The sequence below is a fragment of the Diaphorina citri genome, unplaced genomic scaffold (assembly GCF_000475195.1).
Source record: "Diaphorina citri unplaced genomic scaffold, Diaci psyllid genome assembly version 1.1 scaffold2220, whole genome shotgun sequence".
Taxonomy (NCBI): Eukaryota; Metazoa; Arthropoda; class Insecta; order Hemiptera; family Psyllidae; genus Diaphorina; species Diaphorina citri.
In genome coordinates, this window is record NW_007379645.1 from 1 (window position 1) to 22,627 (window position 22,627).

General features: G+C 39.4%; 1 protein-coding gene across 1 annotated transcript in view; it reads right to left on the minus strand.

The window, feature by feature from the left end:
- Positions 1-4,434: 4,434 nt before the first annotated feature.
- The window catches only part of LOC103518507, a 28,383-nt gene continuing 10,190 nt past the window's right edge, over positions 4,435-22,627 (minus strand). The window contains exons 2-3 of the mRNA XM_008483575.2: positions 14,059-14,342; positions 4,435-4,563 (exon numbers count right to left, since the gene is read on the minus strand). Of these exons, the coding sequence (XP_008481797.1) occupies positions 4,435-4,563; positions 14,059-14,322 (393 nt within the window). The 5' untranslated portion in view covers positions 14,323-14,342. The remainder of the gene's footprint in view (positions 4,564-14,058; positions 14,343-22,627) is intronic.

Sequence of the window (22,627 nt, forward strand, 5' to 3'; positions counted from 1 at the left end):
CAGCGTGTGGGAGAGTACGGCCGCAACAGAAACACAATTGAAATGTAGAAGAGGTTAAGTAAATATTATCTGCGAGCCGTTTGACTTTGTTTTAACTTGTATAGACGTGCTTTCGACTTTGTCTCACTGTACCCCGTGTCTCACTGTACCCCACTCTCCCTTACATATATAAGTATAAGTAGTGCTTTATTTAGAGTGTAAACTTAGAACAAGAAATGTCTCATTTTCTGGAGGAGAACTCATCGAATAAAAACTTGCTACCTACTTCCCCGGGGATTGAACCCGGGGACCTCGGATGTGCTAGGCCAGTATTCATGGCCACGAAGGTTGAAAAAGCCAATTAAAAAAAAAAAATCTGGTGTGAACATCACACGACTTTCTTTATCCTATTGAATGATGCTTTTTTATAAAAAAGTAAAAACGATAGGACCTATCTGTATTTTCATCTCCAACATTATCCTGGCCACAATAATCTCACAAGCTGCAAAAAAATCAACATAAAATTTTTTACTGATATCCATAGAACATCAAAATTTCACTATATATGTAGATGTTGAAAGCTCAAGGTAGATATCACTCAAATATTACTCACCACACAACAAAAAATCAAAATTTCCAACATCATACGAAAGAAACTACACAACAACTAATGAAAATCCCTTAACGTACGTACCCACAGAAACAACAGGATAGTCAAAACTTCTGTCCATTTAGGGGTCCTATGGGAGTTCTTTGGGGGTAGTATCTACGCCAGTAGAATTACCTGCTTAATATGAACCAGTTACCTGTTTAATATGAACCAATTACCTGTTTAATATGAACCAATTACCTGTTTAATATGAACCAATTACCTGTTTAATATGAACCAGTTTGTCCATAGAGATACTTGCAGAACAGCTGATGGCATATTGTTTGGAAATATGAACCAATTACCTGTTTAATATGAACCAGTTTATCCATGGAGATACTTGCAGAACAGCTGATGGCATATTGTTTGGAAATATGAACCAATTACCTGTTTAATAGGAACCAATTACCTGTTTAATATGAACCAGTTTATCCATGGAGATGCTTGCAGAACAGCTGATGGCATATTGTTTGGACCAGGGGGAAGAGAGTTTAGCATGGGAGGGAGGAGAGCACAGAATCCAACAGAGGAGAGTGATAGGTCCCACTAGACAAGCACGGAGGTAGCGGTAAAAATTTGACCCGATTACATTACTTTCCTTCCTATAGGCTATAGGATAAGGAAAGTAAAAAGTAAAAACGATAGGTACCTATCTGTATTTTCATCTCAAAGACTCAAACATTATCCTGGCCACAATAATCTCACAAGCTGCAAAAAAAAAAAATCAACATGAAAATTTTTAGTGATATCCATAGAACATCAAAATTTCACTATATGGATGTTGAAAGCTCAAGGTATCACTCAAATATTACTCACTCCACAACAACAAATCAAAATTTCTAACATCATACGAAAGAAACTACACAACAACTAATGAAAATCCATTAACGTACTCACAGAAAATCTAAATTTCACAACAGGATAGGCAAAACTTCTGTCCATTTAGGGGTCCTATGGGAGTTCTTTGGGGGTAGTATCTACGCCAGTGGAATTACCTGCTTAATATGAACCAGTTACCTGTTTAATAGGAACCAATTACCTGTTTAATATGAACCAGTAACCTGTTTAATATGAACCAATTACCTGTTTAATATGAACCAGTTTATCCATGGAGATGCTTGCAGAACAGCTGATGGCATATTGTTTGGTATGAACCAATTACCTGTTTAATATGAACCAATTACCTGTTTAATATGAACCAATTACCTGTTTAATATGAACCAGTTTATCCATGGAGATGCTTGCAGAACAGCTGATGGCATATTGTTTGGACCAGGGGGAAGAGAGTTTAGCATGGGAGGGAGGGGAGCACAGAATCCAACAGAGGAGAGTGATAGGTCCCACTAGACAAGCACGGAGGTAGCGGTAGTAGAATGAGCGAGTGGAGATATGCTTATTAGGTAATTTCATTTCAAAATTTGCCCCGGCGGTGTACTCCTGGAATAAAGGGACTTTTCAGTCCTATGCGAGCAGTATAAATATGTAGGTAGGTATGCAATATGCTGTACATATTTACCTAGTAGGTAGGTACCTATCTGCATTTTCATTCACAACTTTCCTTGATGAAATTAGGGGCGGTGAAAATGTCCTTCCCTATTTCAATAGTCAGATAGTTAATACAAAACAAAGAAAATACCTCTACAGAACACAAACAAAACAATTTCCCTCACATAAACTTCCTGCTCGTGTGCTGGCATTCGACGGTACACATTTACACAAACACAATCATTTAAATCGAGTTACTACCTACCTTCCTTCCTATAGCTTTCTTCTACCTAATTCCGCCGTAAAAGGAGGAGGAGGAGGAGAAGAAGAAGAAGGAGGAGAAGAAGGAGGAGAAGAAGAAGGAGGAGGAGGAGAAGAAGAAGGAGGAGAAGAAGAAGGAGGAGGAGGAGAAGAAGAAGGAGGAGGAGGAGAAGAAGAAGGAAGAGGAGGAGGAGGAGGAGAAGAAGAAGAAGGAGAAGGAGGAAGAAGAAGAAAAAGGAGAAGAAGGAGGAGAAGAAGAAGAAGAAGGAGGAGAAGAAGAAGAAGAAGGAGGAGGAGGAACAACAATCGAATTTAAGTTTAACTGTAGTTTCACATGGAAAGTTTGGGCACATGTAAAGCTTCTGTTGTGTCAAGGTATGAACCAATTACCTGTTTAATATGAAACAATTACCTGTTTAATATGAACCAATTACCTGTTTAATATGAACCAGTTTATCCATGGAGATACTTGGAGAACAGCTGATGGCATATTGTTTGGTATGAACCAATTACCTGTTTAATATGAACCAGTTTATCCATGGAAATACTTGCAGAACAGCTGATGGCATATTGTTTGGACCAGGGAGAAGAGAGTTTAGCATGGGAGGGAGGAGAGCACAGAATCCAACAGAGGAGAGTGATAGGTCCCACTAGACAAGCACGGAGGTAGCGGTAGTAGAATGAGCGAGTGGAGATATGCTGTGGACGAGAGAGAATTTGGTCAGTGGAAGTCAACGTGTTGATGGCAACTAGGAATAGGTGCATTTTCCTTTCAGACACTGAGACGTTTTCCGTTCTTCTGATGGGGCTCGTTTCTCATCTTTTAAAGGAAAATACGGGAATTAGTTCATCCACTAGGTGGCGTGGTAGCTCCTGTACTAAACCATTGGAAATCCAAGATGGCGCATTGCCAACCATAGAAGGTCTAGAAAAACAGTTCCAATGGAAACTAACCGCTAGTGTTCAGTTTCCGAAAGAAAATGCACTTAATGTATTCAGTATATCCTTAGCAACTGTATAGGTAAGGTACCACCCACCTTTACCTACCTCGGTGATGTAGGGGTCAAGACGCTGGCCTGGTAACGAGGAAGGCTCCGGTTCAATCCCATTCGATGAATCGATGCAAGGTATGGAAGTTTATCTTTAACATTGTTTGAAAATTTGACCACCATAATATTAGAGTGGCCTACTAACGGTTAGTACTCTACTACACTAACAGTTAGAGGAGGAGAACTATCGATAGCACTATCGATAACTATCGATGGTTTTGACTATCGAACGCTATCGATAGTTGAGGCTTGACTATCGGATTAGTACAATACAAACTTACCAAGTATTACTTAAGTGTGTGAGAGTGTATGCACTGTGTAGTTGTGTGTTAAACAATGAATAGAGGAGGAGAACTATCGATAGCACTATCGATAACTATCAATAGTTTTGACTATCGAACGCTATCGATAGTTGAGGCTTGACTATCGATAGTTTTCGATAGTTTTTTTCTGCACATTTTTCGTTTGTTTTGGTCGTTTTAGAAGTGAAAAGTGTCAAAAAAATTGTAAAAAAAAACATAGATGTATACAAATCTATGAAAAAAAAAAATATATTTTGTAAAAAAAATAAATAAATAAAAAAAAAAATGTTGAAATAAAACCCTGTGACCTACATTTATACGTGTACAGTTAATAATTTTCTTTAAATTAGGTTAGGTTAGGTCTTTTTGGGGGATAAGACCTTTAGAAACAAGGGAAATATGTAATAAAAAAAACTATCGAAAACTATCGATAGTTATCGATAGTTTTTTTGAAAAATATCGATAACTATCGATGGCGCCGACTATCGATAGTTCTCCTCCTCTAGCGCGAACGACATGTTATAACACATAGGTAGTTAAAGCGCCTAAAAGGAAAAAAAAATGTTGGTGTCATAAATAGAGCTTGTGTTTTTATAATTTTCGAGAAATTAGGTAGTTTTATAAATTTATACCGTGTACAGTAGACATTATACCTAAAGTTATACCCTAGTGATTTTATTGTCGGCCAATTTGATCGGGAATAGAAACGTCATTGTTTTATTGTCAACCATGTAGATCCAGCAGCGGTGCAGTTGTCACTAGCCTGGTGCAGACAGTGCACCTCCCATGGCGACTTGTCATGAGAGAGCTCCACGTTCATCAGTCTTCCGAGGTAATCCTGAGGAGCACATAATAGAATAGAATCAGAGTAGAATAGAATATAATTAGATTAGATTATAATTAGCATCAGAGTAGAATAGAATATAATTAGATTAGATTATAATTAGCATAAAATTAAAATATGTAGAATAGAGAGCCACCAAATATTTAGATTTTAGAATAGAATTGGCATACAATTAAAACAGAATAGAACAGTAGAGAAAAACAAATCGGTTCATAGGTAGTTGCTAAAATAGAATAAAGTAAATTAAAATTATGCCAGCTGCCAGCTTTAACGTGGAGCGCTGCCTTGTAACCGGAATAGTCGTGGGTCGCGATTCGCACCCGCCACCCGGGGCGTATTTTATCCTAAACAGATAATCTTTGTTCTCGGAACGGCTGGCTTTCTCTTATCCTGTCTTCCTTCTCTCTATACTTTCGGGACGATAAGACCTCAGCAGTTAGATCTACAAACATATAATATATTCTATCGCTTTTTTTTTCAAGCTGTAAAGGTGCTTTATCAGGAACGCAGCTTTTCACCGTTATTTATTATCTAAAACATTACAAAAATGAGAAGAAGAAGAGAGAGACAGACGGAGGGAGAGGGTGAGAGAGAAAGGGAGAGAGAGAGAGCTTAAAATACACTTCCCAGCTCACTTAAATAAAGACCACTATCTGTCAATCTTAATAAAACAGAACGAAATGAAAAATAAACAGTGAGAGAGAGAGCACAAAATGACAGCGGAAAATTGGAAGTGTGAGATAACATTAGAGAAAGAGAGGGAATAATTTAGGGACGAGGAGGAGGAGAAAGAGGAGGGGGAGGAGAAAGAGGAGGGGAAAGAAGGGAGGTAAGGAATGACATTAATCTGGGGAATAAATGTATTCAAAGCAGGCACTAGCACTGGAGATACCTATCTATTATACCTAACCTAACTTTGTACCTACTACCTACATACCTACCTAGATGGCCCCCTACGCCCCTACCTAGTTACCTATGTAACTATCTAGCTACCAACTTAGATGTCTCCCTACCTAGTTACCTACCGGAGGCAAATAGGCAATATAGGGCAAGCTATACACCTATAGGTATACAGGGTTAACACCCTCCTTGTCTTTCGAAGGGCTGAAGATATCGGCTCAAGGAAAATTAAAGGATCTGAAACTTGTACCAAAATCGGCCAACCAGTGCCAGAAAATCCAGAGAAAACTTGAGCTTTGGTTAATTTTACACCCTGTGAGAAGAATGAATATATACTATCTCAATAACTTTTTTTCACCCTGTTTACTTGATGCCCATAAGTAGGATAAATATGAGAGTGAAGATGAAGGTGGGAGGGAGAGAGAGAAATGGGCTGAATGTGAGAGAATTTAAATCCAATACCGTGTAACGAGAGGCAGAACAGTTTATAATAACTTGTAGCGGGGAGGAGAAGAAGGAGGAAAAGGGGGAGTACACCAGTCTGGCTGGGGGACATTAAACAGGGTGGATACCAGCCTGAAATTTCCCTTGCTAAAGAAACAGCAAAGGAATTCGAAGGTTCCGAACCTTATGTACGGCAAGGAAGTGCGTTACCACTGAGCTAACCGTGCCCTCTGAAATGACCTACATGGATGTGCAACCAGCCATCATCGTGAGGGGAAAATCTGCCGTAAAAGAGGAATCAGAAGAGATCAGAGGGGTCGAGTGGGTTGGAACACATCACATGCCTTCAGGCACACTCCATTTGGCAAGGGTCTAGGTCTAGGTTTTCCTCGCCCTTGGGATCTTGGGATTTGGAGAAGGTCTTACCGTATTTTCTGTAGCCTTAGTCAGCACGTTGCGTACATATTGAGAGGGCACCAGAGACATGAGTGCTGAGGACGCCAAGTAGATGACAAACGGGTCGGAAGACTTCTGTACGTCCTTGATGATTTGACGCGAGAGGAGGAAAAAGGACAAGACGATAAAGAAGAAGAGAAAGAGTAGAAGAAGAAGAAGGAGAAGAAGAAGAAGGAGGAGGAGGAGGAGGAGGAGAAAAGCAATTTCCATAGAATAATACCTACAGAACAGACGAAGAATATCCAAATCATCCAATCAATCTAAATAACCTAAGGGCTGATGGCTGGATAGGACACGATAGGATGGGGTGGGATAGGAAAAGGCTGGATAGTGGATAGGAAAGCGTTACTAAATAGATTTGGAAGAGATGGAGGTGGTAAGGAAATGGGTGAAGTAGGTATAAGGAAATGGATATTTGAATACAGGTACCTACAGCAGTAGTACACGAGTTAAGAGTTTTTCCCATTTAGAAAATTCGCTCATATTTGAAATTTTGATCGATAGCACTTTAGAATTTAGATTGAACGTAGTCCTGTTACCTACAATACTTACTTTGATACCCATTACCCACCCTCTTTTTCTTTTCCTCCTTCTTCCTATATTTAGTTCTTACTTTATTTCCCTCCATCTTTCCTTTCAATCCTTCTCTCCCTTATTTATTTCTTACTTTCTATCCCTTCTCTCTCTCTTTCTTGTTCATTTCTTTTTCCTTTTATCCCTTGTCTCTCGGATCCTTATTTATTTTTTCATTATTTTCTTTCCTTCGATCTTTTTCTCTCTCTCTCTCTGTCTTTCCTTCTCATCCCTTCTCTCTCTTTCTTGTTATTTTTTTACTTTTTCTTTTTATCCCTTGTCTCTCCTTATTTATTTTTTCATTATTTTCTTTCCTTCTATCTTTCTCTCTATGCTGTCTCTCTCTCTCTCTCTCTCTTTCCTTCCCATTTTGTTCTTACTTTCTTTCCCTCTTTCTTTGTCTTTATCCCTTCTCTTTCTCTTATTTTTTCCCTTTTACTTTGTTTCTGTCCCTTCTTCTTTATCTTTTTTTTCCTTTTCTTCCCTCTCTCCCTTCACTTACTCTTCTACACACATTTCTTACATTATTCCTTTCCTCTTTCTCTCTATTCTTTCTTCTTCACGACAGCTGTCTTCTACCTTCTACAGTAAAGCAACAAAAGTTTGAACCTCGTCATAAATCTGAGGAAATCCTGTTTGTAACAAGCATGAAATATTCAAAAGGTAATCAGAGATTCAGAGTGACAGACCGCCTTGTTAGCTTGGAGGGTAGCGGGTCTGCCTTGCCAGCGGTTGCAGGTTCGATTCCCGCCCGGTAGGAAATTTCCCTAAACAGATTGGCTTCAGTCTATTCGGACTTTTCCATTAGTCATGTGCAGACACCTTTAAACCTTGACTGCCACACTAAGTTTTGACTGTTTTTTCCGCTTTGCTATGAGCAATTTTTGGTCCCATTTCCACTATGCCATGGTGTATATACCTACTTGGCAGCCAACAGTTTTAAATAATGTATTGCCAGGGATAAATTTGACAGTGAAGGTGTTAAGATAGAATTTAGGATTTTGGAGTAGCATGAAATATTCAAAAGGTAATCAGAGTGACAGACCGCCTAGTTAGGGAGGGTAGCGGGTCTGCCTTGCCAGTGGTCGCAGGTTCGATTCCTGCCCGGTAGGAATTTTCCCCAATACAGGTTGGCTTCAGTCTATTCGGACTTTTCCATTAGTCATGACTGTGTAGACACCTTTAAACCTTGACTGCCACACTAAGTTTTGACTGTTTTTTCCCCTTTGCTAAGAGCAATTTTTGGTCCCATTCCCACTATGCCATGGTGTATATACGTACTTGGCAGCCAACAGTTTTAAATAATGTATTGCCAGGGATAAATTTGACAGTGAAGGTGTTAAGATAGAATTTAGGATTTTGGAGTAGGGCTGGGTTGGGTAGGCAATAGCTGATAGCTGAATTGAGTGAAATATCATTTCCATCTATTTCACTAGATTGGAATAAGACAGGACATTGTTAATCCATTACTTTTCTTCTTCCTCCTCCTCACCTCAGTCACCTCCTCCTTCTCCTCCTCCTCCTCCTTCTCCTATTCCTCCTAATTCTTCTCCTCCTCTCCCTCTTCCTAATACTCCCCTTTCTCGGCTTATTCTTCCTCTTCCTTCTAATTCTACTCCTACTTTTCCTCCTCCTCCTCCTTCTTCTGTACCTCCTTCTCCTTCTGCTTCCTCTTCTCTCTCTCTCTCTCTCTCTCTCTCTCTCCTACTTTTCCTCCTCCTCCTCCTCCTTCTTCTTCTTCTTCTTCTTCTTCTTCTTCTTCTTCTTCTTCTGTACCTCCTTCTACTTCTGCTTCCTCTTCTCTCTCTCTCTCTCACTTGTTCTATCAATCACTGTCAGGCGATAATGTAGGTATAATACCTACATTAGGGTATCACGTATCAATCGAATTTTTGTTCAATCTCGAGAGTAGGTAGGTACCTACGATTTTAAATAAGTGAGAGAATTTAAATCCAATACCGTGTAACGAGAGGCAGAACAGTTTATAATAACTTGTAGCGGGGAGGAGAAGAAGGAGGAAAAGGAGAAGAAGAAGAATAAGAAGAAGACGAAACGAAGAAGAAGTAGAAGAAGAGGAGAAAGAGGAGGAAAAAGGACAAGACGATGAAGAAGAAGGGAAAGAGTATAGAAGAAGAAGAAGGAGGAGGAGGAAGAGGAGGAGAAAAGCAATTTCCATAGAACAATACCTACAGAACGGACGAAGAATATCCAAATCATCCAATCAATCTAAATAACCTAAGGGCTGATGGCTGGATAGGACACGATAGGATGGGGATGGGGTGGGATAGGAAAAGGCTGGATAGTGGATAGGAAAGCGTTACTAAATAGATTTGGAAGAGATGGAGGTGGTAAGGAAATGGGTGAAGTATAAGGAAATGGATATTTGAATACAGGTACAGCAGTAGTACTAGTACACAAGTTAGGAGTTTTTCCCATTTAGAAAATTCGCTCATATTTGAAATTTTGATCGATAGCACTTTAGAATTTAGATTGAACCGTAGTCCTGTTACCTACAATACTTACTTTGATACCCACCCTCTTTTTCTTCTCCTCCTTCTTCCTATATTTATTTCTTACTTTATTTCCCTCCCTCTTTCCTTTCAATCCTTCTCTCCCTTATTTATTTCTTAGGTAATCAGAGTGACAGAACACCTTGTTAGCTTGGAGGGTAGCGCGTCTGCCTTATAGGTGGTTCGCAGGTTCGATTCCCGCCCGGAAGAAACTTTCGCCTATACAGATTAGCTTCAATCCATTTGGACTTTTCGATTAGTCGTGTTTAGGCACCTTAACAGCTTGACTGCCACACTATTTTTGGCTGTTTTTTTTTTTTTTTTTTTTTTTTTTTTTTTTTTTCCGCGTGAAGTATGGAACTGCGCCAGGAATCACCTAGCCATCGAATGTCGGACCCGCCCATGGATTCTAGACCGCCTGAGACTGAAAACAGAGAAGGCGAAACGGTGTTAGTCATACACTCCGAGGCTTATGCTAGCCACTCACTATCAGGTAGACCTGACAGGTACGGCTGAAAAGGTCTTCCTGTCAGATCTACCTGACAGTGACTGGCTGGCCTTAGGTGTAGGGGCAAACAGCCCTAAAGTATAAGTTAAGCTTCTAGGAGACGGTGATAGTAGAGTACAATCAATAAAATTTGTAAATAATAAATAATTATTTATTGTAATAAACTATGATCAGATAAGTGATAGGTATTGAATGTTTGATAGGTATTAAATAATGTAAAGTCAGGGATACATATGACAGTGAAAGTGTTAAGATAGGGTCTGAGATTTTGCAGTAGGGCTGGGTTGGGTAAGCAATAGCTTGGGGTAGGATTGGGTTGGGTTTAGGCATAGCTGAATTGAGTAAAATATCATTTCCATCCATTTCACTAGATTGAAATTAGACAGGACATTGTTAATCCATTACTTTTCTTCTTCCTCCTCCTCACCTCCTCCTCCTCCTCCTCCTCCTTCTCCTTCTCCTATTCCTCCTAATTCTTCTCCTCCTCTTCCTAATACTCCCCTTTTCTCGGCTTATTCTTCCTCCTCCTTCTAATTCTACGCCTACTTCTCTTCCTCCTTCTTCTGTACCTCCTTCTACTTCTGCTTCCTCTTCTCTCTCTCTTCCTCTCTCCCTCCCTCTCTCTCACTTGTTCTATCAATCACTGTCAGGCGATAATGTAGGTAGGTATAATACCTACATTAGGGTATCACGTATCAATCGAATTTTTGTTCAATCTCGAGAGTAGGTAGGTACCTACGATTTTAAATAATATTTCTGTACCGATAGGAACATATTAGGTAATTTCATTTCAAAATTTGCCCCGGCGGTGTACTGCTGGAATAAAAGGACTTTTCAGTCTTATGCGAGCAGTATAAATATGTAGGTAGGTATGCAATATGCTGTACATATTTACCTAGTAGGTAGGTATACCTACCTGGATTTTCATTCACAACTTTCCATGATGAAAATAGGGACGGTGAAAATGTCCTTCCATATTTCAATAGTCAGATAGTTAATACAAAACAAAGAAAATACCTCTACAGAACACAAACAAAACAATTTCCCTCACATAAACTTTCTGCTCGTGTGCTGGCATTCGAAGGTACACAATCATTTAAATCGAGTTACTACCTACCTTCCTTCCATCTTATAGATTCCTAGCTTCCTACTACCTACCTTCCATTCTACCTAATAGCTTCCTTCTACCTAATTCCACCGTAAAACGAGGAAGAGGGAGGAAGAGGAGGAGGAGAAGAAGAAGAAGAAGAAGAAGAAGGAGGAGGAGGAGAAGAAGAAGAAGGAGGAGGAGAAGAAGAAGGAGGAGGAAGAGGAGGAGAAGAAGAAGAAGAAGGAAGAGGAGGAGGAGAAGAAGAAGAAGAAGGAGAAGGAGGAAGAAGAAGAAGAAGGAAGAGGAGGAGGAGAAGAAGAAGAAGGAGAAGGAGGAAGAAGAAGAAGAAAAAGGAGAAGAAGGAGGAGGAGAAGAAGAAGAAGAAGAAGAAGGAGGAGGAACAACAATCGAATTTAAGTTTAACTGTAGTTTCACATGGAAAGTTTGGGCACATGTAAAGCTTCTGTTGTGTCAAGGTGTTAGAGATCTAATATCCTCAGAGGTATACCTAGTAGTTAGGGCGGTGGACAGGTCTGGAGGTTAATGGTTCGAGTCCAACGTCATAAAATATTGAAAAGCGTATTTACCTCGGTACCGAGGAAGAAATTTAAACCACACCCCAGAGGAAATTAAACAATCCACAAGAAAATCAGCAAAACACAATTATTAACCCACACGGGTTAACTTGTTAGACTTGCAGACAAAGTGTCAATATTTTCCTTGGACATAAAACTAATGAAATTTGCCCCCTAGTTCCCTGTCAAAACTTTTTAATTCCTTAAAGTTTCCTCCCTCAAAAGTCGTCCCAAAACTGCTGGATTGATATTGGTTTCAGAAAATTTTCTCAAGTTCTAGACTACGAATTCACTAATTTGTTGACTTTTACGGTGGTATTTTATCGTGTTCAACTTTTTTACTGGAAAGTTGTTGAACCCTGGTTTGTGGTTTGGTGTAGTTTTCGATTAGTTTTTGGTTTAGTTTTCGATCAGGTTCACAAAGTTGTCCGCATCACCTCAATATGTACCAAATCCGTGACATTTCCACCCAACTCCACCCGTCTAACTTTATCTTCAGTCTACTGGGTCTCCATTACTACCACGCTAACCAAATCCCTCTCTACTACAAACTGTACAACTCCCTCTTCATTCTGGCATATCTTGGTACCACCCTGTACAATTTGATCAACGATAACACCGAGGTGAGTTTTGAGACATCCTGTATTAGATATTAGATGTAGATACCTACTTTTTTGCAAGAGGTTTGACACAGGGAACTGTAACTGCCAAAGTCTTATCGTCCCAAAATCGAAGAGAGAAGGAAAACAGGATAGGAGAAAGTCAGCCGTTCCGTGAACGAATCTTATCCCTTCCGTGAACGAATCGAACCCGCAACCTTCTGATTATCTACATGTGTTCCAGGTGATAGCTCTCTACAACAACACAGTCATTATTCCTCTCATCTGCTACTATCTACTCCACATGATAAACATGTTCCTGTTCATCTCTCTCTACATCAACACCTACATCAATCATATGAACATCAAGAATGTTTCAATTATCTACATGTGTTCCAGGTGATAGCTCTCTACAACAACACAGTCATCATTCCTCTCATCTGCTACTATCTACTCCAAAAGCGAGCTTATATGCAAAGTAAATATACCTACCTATGTAAAACTATATACATAGGTACGTATATAATTATATACATCTATGCAAAGTAAATAAAGCGAATAGGTATGCAAAGTAAATACCTTCGCATGTGTAGAAGCTTGCAAAATGAGAATATTATGCTGAAAATACGAAATATAGGACATGCTGGGTACACAAGTTAGTATAGTAGAGACATAATAGGATAGGTGAATTAAATATGGGTACACGAGCGACACACAACACGAAACAAGAGGGATGTGATATGAATGTGAGGAGGAGAAGAAGGGAGAGAGAAGAGGATGATGAAAAATAAGGTGAGGAGGAGGAGGAAAAGAAGGGAGAAGGAAGAGGAGGAGGAAAACGAGAGGAAGAGGTATAAAAGGAAAAAGAGGAGAAGAAGAAAAAGCAGAGGGAGGAGGATACCGAATTGACTTCCTTCTGGTGACGTGTAGGATTCAGATCGGACATAACAATGGAACGTTCGTGATCTATACACTGTTGACTATTGCGGTTATTGTGGGTGAGTGTCGTTTGGTAGTCCCTTCCTAAGTATCTGTAGATACATTCTCCGACTACTTATTTGAACAGTTTAGTGGAAAGGATACGTACATATTGGTGGATTTTGGTGGAAGGAAAATTAATGTTTCTAGTGTGGACGTTTTCAGGTGATATCGACCAACCACAGCATAGTGTAGTGTAGAAATGTTGATGAAATTTAGCAAAGAACATTAAACACTTTTAGGACATTTGATGTTTATATTGGGCCCATGTGAACTCCACAAGGACCTCTTAAGCTTTAAGGGATTCTGTGAATCTTTTCCATATTCCAGGCATCGATCTCGGGTTCTACTTCTGCGGGCTCAAGTACAACAACCTCCTCTTGAACTACATCAACTTCAGTTTGTAGGTGTGTATAGTTGTTTTTACCATAGAATAAGTATAGGCTATTATTACTGAATACCTTTCAGAGTTCAGATATCTTTATTTAAGAGACATTCGAGTAAAATAATAATTATGATTATTGATCGAATGATGTAATATGTAAGTACCTATATTTTTTTTTCCTCAAGCTTGACTTTCTGTTTAGCCATAATTCCCGAACCATTTTTGTTCGAATTTGATGAAATTTTCAACACATTCTTTTGCAAATTTCCTTATTTTATGTTTTGAACAACAAATTGTTTATAAATTTTCTCCTCAGATTTCGAGCTCGATCGTGCCGTATCTAATAATGTAGGTACTGTAGGCCAGACTCGGAAAATTTGGAGCATCCTGTTTCGACCCTCCCCCTTCCCCCCCCCCTCGACAAAATCCTGGATACGGCCCTGAATCAAGGTAAAGGACGTTTTCTCTTACCTGTACATTATTTTGATTGTCATCCACATCGAACACATGACGTCCGATATCAAATCCGGCATCCGGCAACCAGCAATAGCCGGCACCGGCGGTCAACGGCAACGCTACCGGTAACCTAGTAAGCCGGGGATACACGGACAGGACTCGGCTAGACACTAGGGCCGCGACATCGCAAGCCGGGAGCCGGGAATCGAACTGGAGGACCGCGTGAAGAATGGAACTGCGCCAGGAATCACCTAGCCACCGAATGTCGGACCCGCCCATGGATTCTAGACCGCCTGAGACTGGAAACAGAGAAGGCGAAACGGTGTTAGGCGGCTTTCACACTGAGGTAACACGTCGCAAGTAGCAAGTCGCAAGATGCTACGTAGCATGCATCTTCAAAGACCCATTATTTCAAATGAAACCTTCCTCACTGAGGATACATGTTGCTACTTGAACCCTGGAAAAAAGTAACAGTGCTACTTCAACACCAACAGTCTGGAGTTTTGTTAGTTGCTACTTGTGATTGTTTGTGGGAAAAATTATTTTTTGATACCTAAGTCAAAACCAAAACATAGTACGAATTACTTTGGAAAAATATGAGGATTATATTGATTTAAAGATTTTAAAGGAATGACTTTTTTTTTTTAAGAATGACAAAAAAACCTTCTAAAATAATGTTGTTTTTTATATTAATATCATCTTTTGTAACAATAATCCTCTGACTACACACATAGTTCATCCAGTTCTTCAGGTTCTTCGCACAAATTTGATTTCCTACCTACTCCTTGATTTTGTAAGAGTAACTTGTAGGTACTGCTTTCTCCTGTCTATTCATGGTTTTTGTGTTGGTAAACTGTTAAAAAGAACTTTAGTTTTACCGTCTTCTACTAAAAAAAAAAACTTGAAAACAGGTGAACTTTTCACAAACTTTTATTTTTTAAAGAGGTTTGACAGAGGGAACTCTAACTGCTATGGTCTTCTTGAAAACAGGTGAACTTTTCACAAACTTTTATTTTTTAAAGAGGTTTGACAGAGGGAACTCGAACTGCTATGGTCTTATCGTCCCGAAAATCGAAGAGAGAAGGAAGACAGGATAGGAGAAAGTCAGCCGGTCCGAGAACGAACATTATCTGTCCCGAAAATCAAAGAGAGAAGGAAGACAGGATAGGAGAAAGTCAGCCGGTCCGAGAACGAACATTATCCCATCAGGATAAAATCCGCCCCGGGCGGGAATCGAACCCGCGGCCTAGCGCTCGTTCCGAGAACGAACATTATCCAGGATAAAATCCGCCCCGGGCGGGAATCGAACCCGCGGCCTAGCGCTTACCGCCTCGAGAACGAACATTATCCCATCAGGATAAAATCCGCCCCGGGCGGGAATCGAACCCGCGGCCTAGCGCTTACAAAAGCCAGCCGTTCCGAGAACGAACATCATCCCGTCAGGATAAAATCCGCCCCGGGCAGGAATCGAACCCGCGGCCTAGCGCTTACAAGGCAAACGCACTACCAACTAAGCTGGCAGAGATAATAAAATCAAAAATTACCGGTAAACAAAGAAGTCACGTGGTTCAATCAAACGGCTTCCTATATACATATTAGGTAATTTCATTTCAAAATTTGCCCCGGCGGTGTACTCCTGGAATAAAGGGACTTTTCAGTCCTATGCGAGCAGTATAAATATGTAGGTAGGATATGCTGAATATATTTACCTAGTAGGTAGGTACCTACCTGCATTTTCATTCACAACTTTCCATGATGAAAATAGGGACGGTGAAAATGTCCTTCCATATTTCAATAGTCAGATAGTTAATACAAAACAAAGAAAATACCTCTACAGAACACAAACAAAACAATTTCCCTTACATAAACTTTCTGCTCGTGTGCTGACATTCGACGATACACATTACACAAACACAATCATTTAAATCGAGTTACTACCTACCTTCCTTCCTATAGCTTTCTTCTACCTAATTCCGCCGTAAAAGGAGGAGGAGGAGGAGAAGAACAAGAAGGAGGAGGAAGAGGAGAAGAAGAAGAAGGAGGAAGAGGAGGAGGAGAAGAAGAAGGAGGAGGAGAAGAAGAAGGAGGAGGAGAAGAAGAAGGAGGAGGAGAAGAAGAAGGAGGAGGAGAAGAAGAAGGAGGAGGAGAAGAAGAAGGAGGAGGAGAAGAAGAAGGAGGAGGAGAAGAAGAAGGAGGAGGAGAAGAAGAAGGAGGAGGAGAAGAAGAAGGAGGAGGAGAAGAAGAAGGAGGAGGAGAAGAAGAAGGAGGAGGAGAAGAAGAAGGAGGAGGAGAAGAAGAAGGAGGAGGAGAAGAAGAAGGAGGAGGAGAAGAAGAAGGAGGAGGACTGACTGACTGACGGACGGACAGACCGACACCGAAGCGAATACAATAGTCCGTCCACTATAATACCTTTTATTATTAGTAATAATAAAGGAAGGACGGACTAAAAAAGTTAGGGTGGTTTTCACCAACATTCTTTTTAGCCCCTAACAGCCTGTTAGCTTAACAACTCTGTTAACCCTATACAAATCAAATGGTATTAACCGGCCTTTTATTGACTGAAAAAATATTGGTGAAACCGCACATTAGTATTCCCACGGGGTACCTACTTTAAACCAAGTTTAAACTCAAGTTCACCTCTCTGGCCGAATGGTCAGGAGCACTGACTTTCAACCGGGAGGTGCTGAGTTCGAATCCCGACCAGAGCGGAAATTTTCTAACCAAAATTCTGAAATTCTCCATTCTTGGATAGGGATGGATGTACGAGTAAAAGAGTGTGCCTTGAAGGAATGCGCCGAAAGCGGTGCCGAGATACAAGCTTTTTTTATTATTATTATTATTATTATTAAGTTTTTTTTTTAATCACTATTTTTCAAACTCAGACCATAAATCTATCTAAGTAAGATGAACATTTCTTATCTATCTATCTACTTGTCTACCTGATATATTTTCACAATTTAAATTTCAGTTCTTGGCGCCATACACCAGACAATGTTTTTAGAAAGTCCCCTTCACCTCCTCCTCCTCCACCTCAAAATAGGTACCTAAGGGTATTTTTACGAAGTTGAAAAAGATCATAGAAATGGTTTGGAAAAAGGATCAGATTTTCTTCTCTAAGGGAAGTACTGTGTCTCTTCTCGCCCATCTGATGAGGAAGATATTACCTACAGGATGGGGATGGGCATTCTAGGACACAGAGCACACAAGTCTAATGTATAGAACGTATAGGTACAGTTGTTTCACTGCTACGAAATAAAAACGGCGGTGAAATACTCATCTTTTCTTTTTTCCTCCTTTTTTCATAAAAAAAGAACAGTAAGAGAACTGTATGGGAAAATTGAAATTTTCTTCTTCATTTCACTCTGAATGTGTTCTAAAGCTATTTCTTCAAAGGACCATTGCGTTTTTGTCATATGAGCATAGAGCATATAGAGAATGCAGAATGTTTGCTTGAATAAAACAAGCATACGTATGCAAAGTAAATAAATATGTACCTATCTATATCTACGTAAAGTAAATAAAGTGAATATCTTTAGATATTCAAAGTAAAATACTTTAGCAGACTTTAGCTCCTCAGAGTCCTTAGCCTTAGCATGTGTGGAGGAACATAGAGAATGTTTGTGTAAAGTAAATAAAGTGAATATCTATAGATATTCAAAGTAAAATACTTTAGCAGACTTTAGCTCCTCAGAGTCCTTAGCCTTAGCATGTGTGGAGGAACATAGAGAATGTTTGTTTAAATGAAACGAGCTTATATGCAAAATAAATATACCTACCTATGTAAAACTATATACATAGGTACGTAAATAAAGCGAATATGCAAAGTAAATACCTTCGCATGTGTAGAAGCTTGCAAAATGAGATATTATGCTGAAAATACGAAATATAGGACATGCTGGGTACACAAGACCACATCAAGTTAGTAGTAGAGACATAATAGGATAGGTGAATTAAATATGTATAGGTATAAAAGGAAAAAGAGGAGAAGAAGAAAAAGCAGAGTGGGAGGAGGATATGAAGAAAGAGAATGAGAAGGAAAAGGAGTAGAAGGAGGACTAGGGGGAGGTGCATGAAGAAGAAAAAGCAGAAGGAGAATATGAAGAGAGAACACAGAGAATGGGGAGAAGAAGGGAGAAAAAGATGGGGAAGAAGGAGAATAATAAGAATGAGGAAGAAGAGGAGACAGGGAAGGAGAAACAGGAGGAAGAGAGGAGGAGAGGGAAAGAAGGATGAGAAGAAGAAGGATACAGGGAAGTAGGAGAATGTTGAGGATTAAAAAGTGAAGGAGGAGAAAGGGGAGATAAAGAATGAGAAGGAGACGAAGGGAGAGAAAGAAGAGAAGGAAGAGGAAAGAGAGAAAGAGAAGGAAGAGTAAAGTGTATTTGCATACGTACTATGTAGATGTGTGGAAAAGGACAGGCAAGGATGGGGGGCAAAGCCTCTTAATTCCTACCTAAGCTGAAGGCAACTCTACATTTGTGGTCTACCTGGACTTCAAAAGTACACAGCCTTTGCATTATTAAAATGTGGTATACCTGGACTTCAAAAGTACACAGCCTTTGCATTATTAAAAATGTGGTATACCTGGACTACAAAACCTTTGTGTTATTAAAATGACATGAAAACGGAGGTTTTCAATGACACAAAGCTACAATGAATTGAGGATTAAAAAGTGAAGGAGGAGAAAGGGGAGATGGAGAATGAGGAGGAGACGAAGGAAGAGAAAGAAGAGAAGAGGAGGAAGAGTAAAGTGTATTTGCATACTAGATGTGTGTGGAAAAGGACAGGCAAGGATGGAGGGCAAAGCCTCTTAATTCCTACCTAAGCTGAAGGCAACTCTACATTTGTGGTCTACCTGGACTTCAAAAGTACACAGCCTTTGCATTATTAAAAATGTGGTATACCTGGACTTCAAAAGTACACAGCCTTTGCATTATTAAAATGTGGTATACCTGGACTACAAAACCTTTGTGTTATTAAAATGACATGAAAACGGAGGTTTTCAATGACACAAAGCTACAATGAACAAGCTCTTTTGACCATTACATTGATAGGACAACATATTATTATTATGGTAGGTTATATGGTATAGCTCTTTTGACCATACATAAGGTATTATAATTGTAGGTGTGTATTGTTGTTTTTACCATAGAATAAGTATAGGCTATTATTACTGAATACCTTTCAGAGTTCAGATATCTTTAATTAAGAGACACTCGAGTAAAATAATAATTATGATTACTGATCGAATGATTTATGTAAGTATTTTTTTCCCCTAAGCTTACCTTTCTGTTTAGCCATAATTCCATTTTTGTTCGAATTTGATGAAATTTTCAACACATTCTTTTGCAAATTTCATTATTTTATGTTTTGAACAACAAATTGTTGATAACAAACGAAATTTTCTCCTCAGATTTCGAGCTCGATCGTGCCGTATCTAATAATGTACCTACTGTAGGCCAGACTCAGAAAATTTGGAGCATCCTGTTTCAACCCCCTCCCCCCTCGACAAAATTCTGAATACGGCCCTGAATCAAGGTAAAGGACGTTTTCTCTTACCTGTACATTATTTTGATTGTCATCCACATCGAACACATGCCGTCCGATATCAAATCCGGCATCCGGCAACCAGCAATAGCCGGCACCGGCGGTCAACGGCAACGCTACCGGTAACCTAGTAAGCCGGGACATCACAATATCAATGTGGAGAGTCTCCTGAATGATTACAAGATGAATATTAAGACATATGACTACATACATCGAGGTGAGAGCTCAGTTACACAGTTTTACTTAAAATACTATCTACGTATACTTAAAAGTTTAAAAAAAAAAGTTGTAAGGGTTGAGAGTTCACGAGAAGGTAGAGAAGGATGATGGCCGATATGTACTTTCCTAACTAATCGTATGGGCATACTCCGAAAAATTGGAGCCTCCACCCGACCTCTAGCCTCTACAAAGTTTCACGTCCTCCTAGGACTACTGAACAAAAATCGACCTGGAGACAAAAACCAGAGAAGTTAGTGAATTTACTGACGTATTAGACTTAGATTACAAGAGAAACATATGAAAAACACTGAGAACGGCCAAGTAGAATATGGGATTCTATTTTCTATAAATTAGTACCAATATCGACATAGGTAATAATACTAATAATATTGGTAATCGTATTGTAATAGGTAATGAGAAGTATTGTTTCGGTCTATTTGAGGGGTATCATGTCAAAACCTGCAAGCTCCACTTTGCTGTTTTTTTGGGAAATCGCGAAAAACTGTTTGACCATGATACAGTTGATCTGAGATAATATATCCTAACTTTTAAAAATGATTCTGTGTGGGACGTATTGCCCCTTTAGGGAAGAAAGGGTTAGACTTGACTTTTTTTTCATCAAAAAACTATCCCGGTAACTTTTACCTGTCTGTGTCTGTTCTGGAAACATTTTGAGCTTTAAAACTTTTCCCGTGCAAAACATCACTTGGGGAATTTTCTGCGTAGAGATTTGTTTATGAATGCTCCAGAAATGGCAAGTTCAAGCGAAAACTGCAGAAAGTCAAATAAGAAGTGAAGGTTGCATGAGCTTTCAGCTTTCATCAGATGAAGGTATTGAGCTTTCAACTTTCATCAGATGAAAAGGTTTTGAATGTTAGGTTCTTACTTGCTACACCTACAGAACTATCGTATCTAAGCTTCTTTCGGAGCCCGGAAATTCGTCGCTATTATACCTCGCTACCTAATATCAGCAAATACCTACTTAACTTGTCTAGAACAACTTTTTTTTCTCTTCTTTCATCAAATGTTCTGTTTCTGGATCTCTATTCTTTGGAATCGCGATTTCATGGGACGCCAAAGTTGGTGTAAAAAGAGGGAGAGAGAAAAAAAAATTGCAAATGAAAAAAAAAATCATCATCACAATATCAATGTGGAGAGTCTCCTCAATGATTACAAGATGAATATTAAGACATATGACTACATACATCGAGGTGAGAGCTCAGTTACACAGTTTTAGTTAAAATACTATCTACGTACCTATACTTAAAAGTTTTAAAAAAAGTTGTAAGGGTTGAGAGTTCACGAGAAGGTAGAGAAGGATGATGGCCGATATGTACTTTCCTAACTAATCGTATGGGCATAGAATAGAATAGAGTAGAATATACCTTGTTTATCCTGCCCGAATAGGACTCAAAAGTCCCTTTACCCCAGCAGCAGGAGATGCATAACGAAAGACTACAAAAACAATACCTTCAATTAGCAGAAGTAGAAAATGAGATTCTATAAATTACTACCAAAATCGACATAGGTAATAATATTGGTAATCGTGTTGTAATAGGTAATGAGAAGTATTGTTTCGGTCTGTTTGTTATGTTCTCCCTCTGCATTTCATACCATCACACATCACATGTATGACCAACTGACCATACCTTTGGTTTTTGCATAAACATCATGCAAACAATGCACAATTTACTGTTCACTGGATATGGAGGTACAATACCTTCAATTAGCAGAAGTAGATAATGGGATTCTATAAATTACTACCGACATCGACATAGGTGATAATTGGTAATCGTATTGTAATAGGTAATGAGAAGTATTGTTTCGGTCTGTTTGATATGTTCTCCGTCTGCATTTCATACCATCACATGTATGACCAACTGACCATACCTTTGGTTTTTGCATAAACATCATGCACAATACACAATTTACTGTTCACTGGATATGGAGGAAACATGATTGCATTTCCTTTTCACAGAACTGGAAGAGTCACAACAGCGGGCGAAACGTGACAAATTTCTCAAACACAACCCCATCCTGAATCCAGCCGTTCTCAACAGTTGGATGAAAAAAGCGGCCCTCATCCCCATAGAACTGGAAGAGTCACAACAGCGCGCGAAACGTGACAAATTTCTCAAACACAACCCCATCCTGAATCCAGCCGTTCTCAACAGTTGGATGAAAAAAGCGGCCCTCATCCCCACGCCCGGGCCGACACGATTCCACTCAGCTGGGAAACTCCTACAGTTCTCTCTTCAACCGGTTGTCTCAACGTTTAACTTTACGCTGAGTAAAATTCGTGAGAAACGCCTCAACCGAATCAAACCAGTCAGCAACGTTATTCACGTGACTGAGATTCAGACCAAACCGGTTATCACGAACTTGAAAATCCTCACGCTGATTCACAACAGTTTGTTCAGACTATGCGTCAGCATCAATACCATGTACAACCGGTTGATTCTACTCCTGCTGATTGATCATTTTGTGGCGCTGATCTACAAGCTGTATTTTCCCACCTATCTAATTATAGTGACGAGGAGTTATGACTATGTGTTGCTGTTTCATTCGATCTATTGGATTCTGATTCGACTCGCACTGTTATTCGTGCTGATCTATATGTTTTATCAGACTCAGTATGAGGTAAGAATAGAATAAAATATATCTTGTTTATCCTGCTAGTGAGGTGAAATTCATGAAGTATTAATTAATTAAGATGACTTATTGAACTTCAAAATCATAGGAAACTGAAGGCATGAATTTACATCGTACACAAAAAGCCAAATTTGAAGCTTAGGTGTAGGGACATACGTACAGCCTA